Source organism: Enoplosus armatus, chromosome 10 (genome assembly GCF_043641665.1).
Source record: "Enoplosus armatus isolate fEnoArm2 chromosome 10, fEnoArm2.hap1, whole genome shotgun sequence".
Lineage (NCBI taxonomy): Eukaryota > Metazoa > Chordata > Actinopteri > Centrarchiformes > Enoplosidae > Enoplosus > Enoplosus armatus.
In genome coordinates, this window is record NC_092189.1 from 15,722,763 (window position 1) to 15,735,372 (window position 12,610).

The following is a 12,610-nucleotide window of genomic DNA, read 5'->3' on the forward strand; positions in this document are numbered from 1 at the left end:
CTGATGGGTCAATGCACTTTACTGCTTTGCACTGCTTGCACTATTGCAGTTATTATTCCCACCGTTTGATTAATTGACTGTAAACGTCAACAATTTAGATCGCTATGGAAATATATGCATAAAATCCACTAGAGCCATTCAACTTAAGAATTCTGTTTGCAAATCAATCCTTTTCTGGAGGAAAATCAAATAGTTAACATAGATCAAGTACTTACAGGTGTTTGTTAAAAATGTGGTCCTAAATTGCATCTACACTGGAATAAAAACATTAGCTTTACCGCATCCTAAAAGGGCAAACAAGCTACAGGATAATCTTTTCAAATGCTACAAAAAAAAACAAAAAAAAAAACATTACAGCTGATTTGCGTTTCAGCACAACTGCCTATTGCATAAAACAGATGTGAAATGATGTCGAGTGATTAAGTTAACAAATTCTGCTTGAGAGCCATGACCTCTTTTGCAACACTGCTCCATCTTCTCCTTTAGGTAAATCCTCAGTAAAGCACTTTTAAATCCCTTAACACCAACATTACATAAACCTGCTGAACTACAAAAACAGTGAGTCAGAGGTAACTGTTGTAGTTGGCATGTTGCTGCATATCAAAATGCAGCATTGTATGTTCATGCACTGCCTTAGTCACTTAACTTTTAAAAAAAAAAAAAAAAAAAAAGTTTCTGAGCTACGAAGAGGAAGAGACATCAACACCCAACATCCTTCCTGTCAGCAGTGACAAACTAGAGGACGACAATGTCAAGTTTCCAATTATTTATTTCAGTTTTACTGCATTTCTGCTTCAATATAAAATTGCTTTTGAAATATCCAAGGACAAACAAATGAATCATTTCATCATGAACACCTTGATGAACAGTTTAAGCAGTCAGACAATGATGTAGGGGAGGTAACTGAACAGGGCATGACGGTATACAAAAAGTCAAGGCACGCCATGTTACAGTAATACCAAGTGGAAAGATTTAAAACCTCTGCAGGTAAGAGCCCTTCAGCTCAGCATTAAAATCATATTTTACAGGAGGGACAGAATAACCAGCATTCAATTTCTCCTACAGTCAGAAACCTTTTTATTTCACAATCTGGTGACAGATTCATGTTCAAACTTGAAATGACAGATAAGGGGAGGGCAAGTTTCTGCATAAATCAGAGCTGTGCTTCATCTGGACTTTGAGGGTGGGGGTACAGATTCAATAAACCTCCACCGAGCACAAAGTGTCGACCTCTGCATCAAGACGAGGAGGAGGACACGTGCAGGCGTCACTGGTTTCAGGTATGTTTGGTGGTGGGAGGAAGAGGAAGTCGGAGTGTCGCTACTCAGGAGTGAGAAGTCACAAAGTGGTTACCCTGGTCAGTTCACTGTCCATTGAGATCTATTAGGAAGAGATGGAGCCCTTCTCAACACATCCCATTGTGCAAGTCAAGCAGTCCGAGGGAAAAAACGAAAAATGTAGTGACTTCTATCTCATGAAGTTTCCGCCTCCGATTTCTCTCTTGTATCTGTTGGTAAGGTGGTCGGCTTGCAGCGTGAGCTTGGACAGAACGCCAAACAGTCCTCTGAGGTGATAATGAAACTGATGCTCCAGGTCCGAGTTCTCCTCCAGGAGAAGGTCCCCGGTGATGGGCTTCTGCTCCTCCTGCTTCACCGCCATCTCCAGGAAGCTGGCGCCGCTGCTCATCTCCCTCTTCAGCAGACCCCACTCCATGTCGTTCTTTATGGACTTGAGGAGCAGGTAGTGCTCGTACATGTCCCTCTGCTTGTTGGGACACGGTGGTTCCAGATTATTGTTGTTGTTGGGCTCCACCTCGCTGGCCGCCTGCTCCTCCAGCGGCACGTCTCGCAGCAGGCTCGGCACCATGATGGTCTCGTCCATGTTGTTGGCAGCTGCTATGAAGCGGTGCATGACGTTGATGAGGGAGTGCTTGTTGCTGGCGGAGTCGCTGCTGATCTGCATCATTTTGAAGGCTTTAGGGGGTTGGCTTGGTTACAGTGTAGAGCTGGCAGGTGGGGTTTTTAAGGCAGAGCTGCTTGGTGTTTTTAGGAGGTGGCAGATCTGAAGGAGGAAGAGAGGAAACATGAGGATGCAGTAAAAAGGTGTACAAAGATTGCTGCAAAAAAACAAACAAAGCCAAACCCAGGCCTGAAGCGCTCTGAAACACAGGTTTACACACCAACATGGACACAAAGGCACCCAATTCATAACCACACACACACACGTACAGCTAGATTGCTAGAAATCTAATGAAACCGAGGCAGCTTGTTTCTCATCTCCCCCGCAGAGCATTACCAGGCTTCTAGCTTCAAAAGAAAAAAAAGCCTACAATCCATGTCGACTTCTACATGAATAAATCACCTTCATTTTGCCGCATTATAACGCCGGAATCACATCAATATGACCTTGACTTCCTGGTATTAAAAATCCTAGATTCGCTTCAGGAGGCCTTGAATTAAAAAAAAACAAGGATGCGGACTGACCTGAACCACGAGGGAAACCTGAGGAAAGTCTTTCTTGGCGTGCTGGTTGGATAAACCAAGTCTTCTCAGGCTCTGCACACCACCCGCCGGGAAGGAAACTGAAAATTTCCCCAACTGACTGGCGGCTGAACTCTGCTTTTATACCAGGCACGGCGGGTTGGGGGTGGAAGGGGGTGAAAATAAGAAATAAAGTCCGCCCTCCCTGTATTTTTCTACCGAGCCAATTGGCCAGCATGGAGGATGTAGGCGGAGTCACGGAGCATCTGATCCAAAACGGACCAGTGAGACATGAGATCGCAGATGTCAGTCAAATGTATTTGTCCAGGGCTGGTCTGCAATTAGCTGCACCCTATTTACTTCTCATGTTTTCCAGGCCGTTTGTAGCCTGAAGGCAACACTGATGCAAGCTGGCACAGTTGCAGGGGTGCACGTTGTGCGACATGTGTCGGGTTTACCAGGTCTATAGAAATAAAAAAATAAAAATATAATATGAATAAATAAAAATATGAAATAATGCAAGATCCCCCTGTTTAAGTCAAATATAGCTCGTTTTTTCCCCGCTTTTCCCTCCGGAGTCACTGTCACTGTCTCTACAGCTGCCTCAGTTCACGGTTACACAGCACCGCCACCTGCTGGATGAATTATCTCACCACACCGTTCACTGTTTCACATGTCTGGAAATTAACCAGTCAGTCGCTGTACGTTTATAATGACGCTCACTACAATCTTGAATTACTCTGGCGGAGGTGTTGTTCTTACCAGATGACTTCAGTTTGAAAGATGCTCCACTTGTGCACCTTTAAAGTGAAACGATGACACTAATCCTTCACACTGAGCTATCTGCCCTTCAGGTTTATCTGCATGACAGAGAGCAGCAGACACTTTGACATGCAGGAACAGCACTAGTGGATTTAATAAAGTTAATTAATGGTGGCTTACTGGTCTTGTTATGAGTTACACCTGTGATTTTCCTGCTCTGCCAAGTCAACATATCTGCTGTGAGACAGACCAATAGGGAGTGGCTAACTAAACCTTTTCCCAGGTTGCAAATGTCTGAGTTGAATAATTTATTTTAATAGTCTTTAGAAGTGTGTGGAGGACCAATTATCCATTCATTTACAGGGGGAAAAAAGGCAAAGATCAACGCCAAGTCTAGAAAAACACAATCTTCTCTCTTTTATTGAGTTTCCCGATTCACTGGCGACGCTTTGGTGGATCCCAACACGGCTTCTGTATACAAGGACACATACAGCTTTAGATATTTGCATTAATTTACTGTATTTCCCCCCCATTTTTTTTAAAGGAGTCAGGCCTTAAAAAAACCATCTTCCAATAGTATTAAAAGTAACAAAAATTCTTATCAGTAACTAGATATCTACAATGCGGCTAATACAGTTTGAAGATGGAAAATCAATCCATCTCCAAGCCTCCAAAATACCTTACTAACCAGAGACTTTCAGGTTAATTTACATGCTATTTGCAGTGTGTGATACTTCAGCATTACAGAGTGGTACAGCGCTCATCACACAGTGCAGGCAGTGAACCTGTCTGGGTACAGACGCTATTTTAGACTTTCAGTGTGGGTTGTCAGGCAACGCAGTTATATTTGGTGGTATTAAAGAAAAGTACAACTTGAAGAGTGCACACATGCAATGTTCACAGGTTTATGTCAATTATTTTAACTACTGAACATAAAACTTGAAATCAGAAACTGATGTTGTGATACAGTCAGAAATCCTCCGTTTCATAACTTACTTTTGGGTTCATATTACCCAAAATGCATCTGTTACATCTCCTTTTCAAAGCCATCATTTCAGTGCTCTCTCTCCAGCTGGACAATGTGTGAACTCTGGTTGACGGATCGGGCTCTAGATTAGTATAATCCTCACTTGTTTCAAAGTCTGCCGAAAAGTGACTGAGCGTTTCTGAGCTCGGTATGAACTTCTTCTGATTGCACTTCTCACACATCGTCACATTATTTGAATTTTACATGCAATTATTCGGTCAAATAATTCACGTGTGCCAGGAGAAATATTATAATAATATTGCTGATGTTAAATTAAAATCAGCCCTGCATATTGAGAAACTAAATGCCTTCCACATCTTGTATTTTGCATGGATCCCTCACAAGGCCCCAAATAACTTGAGTCATGTTTTGTCTGCCAAAATATTTTCTTTTTGCATCTCTTCAGATGAATGTAGAAGCAAACAGCTGTGGGACAGCACGCATCCTGAGCATGCATGCTGTTAAAGATATTGGATTTCATCTTTATTTTAATTTTTTTCTTCCAAGTGTTTCACATGCATCCACAAAAGAATAAACAACAATTTAACACTGTGATACGAAGTTGGCTGGGCGACTGTGGTTGGCACACATGAACGCTGGCTTTCAACAATACTGGCCTACAGAATCAGTACGGTTCATTTTACTGTAAATGACACACTTGATTTCAGGCTGGTGACCTCCTGTCCATCTCTCAGGCGTTTACAGGTTTCACACACAGAAATTCACTTAGTGTTGCAGAGAAGTTTAACATTTATCAGCTTATTGTCTAGATTTCATCTGCTCAGCTACAGACTAATTTATAGCAAAATTACAAAATAAGGCAGCTGCAATATACAAAGACACAACAAATGGAAATGTTGACAATTGGTAGAGTTAATTAACTCAAATCTATGTAATGACATCTATGCTTAATGGAAATCCATAATTAAATCTCAGGTATAACAAATGATCCCCAAAATGTCCAGGTCCCTTTTTATTTTTGGTCAAACTACACTGCAGATAATGTCCCTTTAACATCATTCCCTTCTGCTCGTTTGTCATTGGTGAGACTGAATAAAAGAAGAGTTTTTCCCTCTCTAAAATAATATCAACTAACACAAAACACATTATTAAAATCACAGGAGATTCTTTCAACTCAATTTGCATCAGGAGCTGCCCGTCAGTAACCTGCAAAGACAGGCAGAAAACATGTCAGACACGTCGTCTTTGCATCTGAACGTCGGATCATTAATTCACTGCTGCAGCTTCTTGGGCGACAGAGTTTCACAATAAAAAGTCTCACCTGTGGACGGTCGCTGTTAGACCATCTCATACTGGTTGTTGGTTATGTATCGAGACAAGCAGCAGGACAGGAAGATCCCAATGAGCTGAGACAAAACACACAAAACAAAGACATTTAATACACAACAAATGTTCTTCTTGGATGAAAGGAAAACTATGTTTGTTACCACCTGGATTGTATAGTTTTGCTCTCTTTTCTATTTCCCGCTATCTGACGCAGCTGTACAGAAGGGGGCATGGAGGGACCGCATCACGGGCTATAAATAACCGTCCACACAAACTATATCGTCTAAACAACGTTTTCAAAGCGAAAACAAAGTTGAAGTTATTACCTGCTGTCTGTCTGATTTGATTCTGCACAAAGACTATCTGGTTCAACTTTGACCTGCTGTACTTTGTTTTATAATGTGATGATTGATTATAATCAACATATTAGTGTGGTCACGTTTGTTTTTACAGGCATATTATCTAGGCTTTTAAAACCACTCTCTTGTTCACTACTACCTAAGTAGTAGACACTTCATAGTCTATAGTGAGCAGTAAATTGAGATTTTGGACATGCATGGATCATTGACGTGGGGGTACTATGTATTGCATAAATTTCACACTCAGAATTCATTTTTGTTTGTCTGGCTGCTCTGTTATTTTAATTATTTATTGGTTTATTTAAACAGGGACGATGCACATTAATAGAGTTAGCCAGAAGGTTAATTTTCAGATGTGACAAAGTCATCTGTCCAGACGATCCCCAGATCTCAACGAAGGAACGTGGGGGTAAAGCGTTTCTGTAACTAATGGGAATTCCACAAAAACAAGAAACAATGTTGGGAAAACAAAATGTGCTTTAAACCTCCAGAAGAACAGCGCTGCCCCATTTGTTTGGAGACAAAGTATATGAAAGAACAACATGTGACGTACCTGGAAGAACGCAATCCCAAAAGAGATCCCCGCAATGATTCCCAGGTTGGCCTCCATCGTGTTGGTCACCCGTGAGAAGCAGCCCTACATGGCAGGAAAACAAAGATTTATAGAGGGGATTTTAAAGCTTTCTGCAAACACAGTCGGACAGATTTTGACTGATTACCCTGCTTGTTCCTGCATTTGAAAACTGATTTAAAACTACACAAATATTTAGTGGTGGTGCAGGCAGTGAACTCACCGTTGTGTACACCTCTTTCTCAGCCTTGTCGAGGTTTTTCAGGGTCTCTGGTGAGCAGTTGGTGTTGTCTTTACAGCAGCTGGTAGGGATGCCCTTCTCTTTAAAGTAAGCCGTTTGATTCCAGTCGGTGTAGTTTGTCACCCCACAGCAATGCAACTATATGGAAACAAAATTAATACAAACATTGTAACAAATGTCTTTATGCAACAGACAAGTGGGTCAAAAAGTGTTTTTTGATATCGGTTTTCTCGCCACAACAGATTGAGTGATGTCACTGCAGATGTTTTGGATCACCTATTGGGAAAACACCTGCAGTGAAGTTTACACCCACAGAGAGCAGTACAGCAGCGCCTCTCTGCTCTCCGTAGTTTAGTGGCCCTTTTAAAATGTTCTTATATAAACAAGAGTTCTTTGGTTTGCACAGTGAGTCACAAACAAAGTCAGATAAGAGTAACACCATTAGTGTAATGAAAACCTCCCACTCACAGTCCTCTGGATGGCGTCAACTGCAATGCTGCTGCTGTCTGTGCTGTTGTATGACAGCACAGCGTTTTTATAGGCGACGCCTAACTTGGCCTTGATCTGGTGAATTCAAAACAAAATAGATTATATATTTTTAGTGAGCTGATGTGATCCATTTTTTAAATGTTTTAATGGATGAGTAACTCACCTCATGTCTGAAGATGAATCCTGAGACACCGGCCACGAGCTCAGCCAGGAACACCAAGGTCAAAAACATGGCGTACTGAAGGAAGCATGAAAAGAAATCTATTAAGCATGGCCACATCTGAAGGGAATATTTCAGGGAACTTTCTGCACCTTCACTGACCAGTTTGAGCATCCATGGGCTGCCGCGGCATGTAGCGAAGCAGCCGAACAGTCCGAAAATAACGATGGTGGCTCCAGTCCCGATGAGGACATATGGTGCATTGGTGCTCTCCTCAGAGGCCAGGGAGAAATAGGCCTCCAGGCTCACCTTCCCCCACACCCCGACGGCCAGCAGGATCACGCCTGTGAACTGAAGAACACAGCAGGGCGAGTCAGCTCCAGCATCAAAGAGCCAGAGAGAGAGAGATGAGCAGGTTTTAAGGGCCGTCTCTGACACAAGACCTAAGATTAAAGGCTCAAAACCACTCTGTCAATTACACTCTGGTATGGTGTGTAGGTTTTGCTTCCAGTGATTTTAAGTAACAAAGAATAACAAACAAACAAAGAAATGAAGAATAACTTCATGTTTAACAGCTCAAATAAAAAAAGTGAACAGGGAGGATACAAGATTTGATCAGATTTGTTGCGGATATTTTTACAAACTTGGAACTGGTTCCGAAATTAAACCAAACTCGAAATCGGATGTAAAACTGTAAGGAAAGAAAATAAATCTGCCACAATTTTGATAATCTAATCATTTATTTGTCAAGCAAGAATGTCAAACATTTGCTGAATTTGATGCTTTTCTTCATACACAACACTTTATGTACATTTGATATCTTTCGACAAAACAAGCCATTTGAAGACGACACTTTGGACTCTGGGAACTTGTGATGCCATCACTCACTATTTCAGTCAAATAAATAAATAATTCAATAAGTAAATAAAGGCAAGGCTTTGGCCGTGATAGACCAGTGATCTCCACTGAATCAGGCAAATACCAGGGAATCTTTTAATGAAGACCCATGATGTGCTGAATCCAGAAAAAACACAATTTCTCTTATTGATTTCTTTTGTTAAATCCACTGTTCTCAGGGGAGGAAATGCAGATGAAAAGAAGCAGATGAATAAGAGAGGAATACTAGAGCTCTAACACATGATACATATTAAGTAAAACGGGATATAGCCTCTAATATTGTCCACAATCACCATATATTTGATATCCTCTCTTTCTGTCAGTCGTAAGATGCATGCTTCATATGCTGCAGATTATTTATTTACCCGTCAACATTTTAGCATAAAACACACCTGGGATATCCCACTAGCCCCAGCCTGTAGTTTAATCATCACAGCATCTTTGGCTTTAAGACTGCCCACACAAGTCATTAGCTGGAGGGGAGGCATCAGCTCAACCAGCCAAGAGCAATAAATTGCCAGATAAAAGCACTGACCTGAACTTTGTGTTAGCAGCAGCAGCAGCCTGAGATGGCTGTTTGCTCGGTACAAAGATTAATGGGGGGGGCAAAGATATAAGTGCTCATTTTCTTCTGAAGACAAGCTTATGTTTATATCTTCCTTACACGTAATTAGGGCTGCAAGTAGCAATTACTTTTTATCATCAATTATTCAGCAGGTTATTAAATTATAACATCAATTATTCAGCTAGTTAGTGTCTCGATTTAATTGTTTTATTAACAAAATATCAGAAAATAGTGAAAACGCTTGTTGTAATTTCCCGCAGCCCAAAGTCATGTATTCAAATGTCTTGTTTCATACGCCCAACAGTCCAGACTCCAGAGATATTTGGTTTATTATCATCATGACAAAGAAAAATATCAAATTAAAGCTGCAACGATTAGTCGATTAACTGGCAAGTCGATTGACTAGCAACTATTTTGAGAAGCGCACCTTTTTCAAGTAAAAATACCAAACATTCCCTTGTTCTTGCTTCTCAAGTATGATGACTTGCATATTTTCTTTGTCTTATGTTACAAAAAACTTGAATACCGTGTTGGTAGGACAAAACACAACATCTGAAGACGTTGCCTCAGGCTACAGGAAATTGTACTGACATCACACATTTTTGACATTTTAAAATCAAACAATTAATCTACATCCCACCTGCATCAAATCCTCACATCTGAGAAGCTGGAACGAGCAAATGTTTTGCATTTTTGGATACACTAATGCTCTAATAGTTTCCATGAAGGCAACTTTGTACTAATAATAGAGGAAACAGAGTGTTGATGATAATCTTCCACTTAATTCTAATTAAATGCCAGTCTAACATAGGAGAGATTTTAGTCAATGTACAGTCGATGAGCTGTACATTGAAACTTTCCAAAACTGCCTCACACCAACACAAAACGAGAAGGTGCTGGAAGCAAAAAAAACCCAACAAATTTGGTGCAATGCAATGTTTTGATCTTTTTTCACAGCTGGACCCTGAAAAATATGAACTTTGCCTACAGGCAAGCATACAATCCAACATATATAACGTTTGCAATAATAAAAATGTATAAATATATAATGATTTAAATCAAGCTTTTCTTTAAAGGAAATTCCTATTTTCCCTGTAATAAGTACCAAATTACATAGTCTGTTACATCAGCTGCAACGATTGGTGGACTAGCTGAACAAATTAACAAATTAATCAGCAACTATTTTGATAATTGATTAATTGTTTTGAGTCATATTTATATTTATAAAAAAAATCTGACCAGTTTCAGCTTCTCAAATGCATATATTCTATGCTTTCTTTAGACTTGTATGATAGTAAACTGGGTATCTTTGGGGTTTTGACTGTTTGTTTCGAACATTTTATCGACCAAATTTATCAAGAAAAAAAAATCCACAGATCAAACAGTTAAAGAAGCCTCGCCTTTAATTGCAGCCCCAATTGTATCATAATAAAGTGTTACTGCAGTTTAACCGACTAAAGCGAACACTCGGTTATCAAAACGACTGCCGATTAATTTGCTGCCAATCGATTAATCGAATAATCTAATCTACAAATAATCTTTATGTATAATTAAATTGGATTGTAGAACAACGAGAGATAAAGTGTTATATCTAACCTTCAACGGATAATGTGTCACTTCTGATAACTATACAACGCTGTAGTTAACTGTTAGTTAACTGAAACGTGAAATGTTTCTCTCTACCAGTGACACGGAATAACGTTAGCTAACGGCTGTTTTTAGAACACTAAAACGTTGACAAATGAACATCTGCTCCAACGGTCGGTACATTTTCAACAAGTGGTTCTTTATGTCAACACAAAACCAACTCCACTTTTTACTTGTGGACATTTATTCGACATGTTTAACTCCTAGTGTGTGTGTCCCTGTCGTGATTTAAGGAGACGATGTGGGTTAGTTAGCCGTGTTGGCACCGCCGCCGCTTTTAGCCCATTGTTGCTCCCTTAGCTTGTTGTCCCCCATGTCAGACAAACTCACCCAGAATATGAGGCTGTAGGAGATGAGGAAAGTCTTCAGGCAGGTAATCACTGGCTTCGTCTGAAGCCGTCGAGACGGCGGCGACATGGTGGTGTTGTTTTTTATATTTACTTTAAGCTGAAAAAGAGGGAGAAAAGTTCACTTCACAGCGCCCTGGAGGCGAGAGGGGAGAAAAAACTTCGGGCATAAATCCAAGAAGAGAGAGGGGGAAGTGTCGTCACTAACCCAGATTCACTTTCCTGATGGGATGAAAACAGCCTTCCACCCTCCAGACCAGCGTCAAGTCCGCAGCAACATCCAACACATGTCACCGTCACATACACTTCAGAATAAAACACTGCCTGCGTTACTTTTCAACGGACTCCACTCATTTTCTTGCAAAACTGTCTCGTCAGAGGTGGAGGAAGCACACATCTGCTGCTTCAGTAAAAGTAGCAATACCACTGCGTAGAAATATGAGTACAAGTAAAAATCATGCATTCAAACACTAATCTGTGAATCACTTTAATGTTGCAGCTGATTAAGGTGGGGCTATTTTTACTAGGCCTACATATGCTGCTTCCACCAAGGGATCAATAAAGTCGTATCTTTATCAGTGATAATACATCATAATTTCTTTGCATTTTGCATTAATCTGAATTTGCAAACTAACTAGTAACTAAAGCTGTCAAATGAATGTAGTGGAGCAGATGTATAAAGCAGCAATAAATGGAAATGCTCAAGTAAAGTACAAGTACCTCAAAATAAAGTACAATACTTGACTAAATGTACTTTCCACCACTGTGTCTCATTATATGTTAATGTAAATCCTCAAAACACAGCTGTGGAGGCCAACAGTTTAGCTTGATTAAAATGATAAGCCGTACCATCTCCTGATGTTTCTATCTTACAATTTTGACTTTAAATACGACTTAGTAATCTAATTGATTTTAACCTCCTAAGAAAAATTATGAGCTGATAAGTTATTTTTGACGTTGTATCTCGTCTTAACAAAAGTATGTTTATTTTTAATTCGTAACATTTTTTTTCTTTTCTTGGTTAAAGTGGGCTTCCTTTTATAGTCCCAGTTTCCAGCAAATTTTGTTTTCTTTAACTTGATAAAATGCATGCTTTTATTTTGAAGGCAGCAGCGTTATTTCCGGTCTCACGCTGTCTCACTTTATAAGTAAAGGCTTCGCTCCTTTTGGTGATGTGACACACTTGGATGGGCTAAATTACATCAGCTGGTAAATATAATTACCATAACATGGCGCTCATAAGATTTTTTTTTTTAAATCTAATTTCCACTCAAATTACATCTGTTAGGCTTCCTGTGGGACACATGTAACCAAATCACACGCGACGACACTCACAACAACACATTATATTAAATCCTACAAGTGGACACTAGAAATATTACAACAAACCTGTGTGGCGTATTTTAACTTTGTAAACTTGTTTTCGGAAAGTGCAATATAAATAAACGATATTATTAAGTATTATTAGTCTATAATAACTTGGTAATGAGGAGAACATCATTCACAAGGAGGACTATAAAGGACTATATGAGTATCATCATCAGGGGGGATTAATAATGTGTTAAACATTAGTTTAACTGCATTTTCATTTGTTGCCTATAACTTTCTGGGCTTTTGAGCTGTATGAGGGGTGTGGTTTAGTAAAATGTCTCAATCATCATGCTTAATACAGCGGTGGGAGGAAACACACCAACATGAGGGGTCCGATAGCGCCACCAAGTGGTTTTGGACTTTGATGATGAACCAGAAGGATCCTTGCTTCACAAAAACTGCGGAGG

The 12,610-nt window shown here is 40.0% G+C and overlaps 2 protein-coding genes across 2 annotated transcripts; both read right to left on the bottom strand.

The window, feature by feature from the left end:
- Positions 1-751: 751 nt before the first annotated feature.
- Positions 752-2,588, bottom strand: mid1ip1l (MID1 interacting protein 1, like). Its single transcript, XM_070913349.1, has 2 exons — positions 2,484-2,588; positions 752-2,061 (listed from the first exon to the last, which is right to left on the bottom strand). The coding sequence occupies exon 2, from the start codon at positions 1,963-1,965 to the stop codon at positions 1,468-1,470; it is 498 nt and encodes a 165-aa protein (XP_070769450.1). The 5' UTR covers positions 1,966-2,061; positions 2,484-2,588; the 3' UTR covers positions 752-1,467.
- A 1,543-nt stretch (positions 2,589-4,131) lies between these two features.
- On the bottom strand, positions 4,132-10,990 carry tspan6 (tetraspanin 6). Its single transcript, XM_070912956.1, has 8 exons — positions 10,816-10,990; positions 7,539-7,727; positions 7,380-7,454; positions 7,196-7,291; positions 6,710-6,865; positions 6,469-6,552; positions 5,552-5,636; positions 4,132-5,436 (listed from the first exon to the last, which is right to left on the bottom strand). Exons 1-7 carry the CDS (start codon positions 10,900-10,902, stop codon positions 5,568-5,570), a joined length of 756 nt encoding a protein of 251 aa, XP_070769057.1. The 5' UTR covers positions 10,903-10,990; the 3' UTR covers positions 4,132-5,436; positions 5,552-5,567.
- Between the last annotated feature and the right edge of the window lie 1,620 nt (positions 10,991-12,610).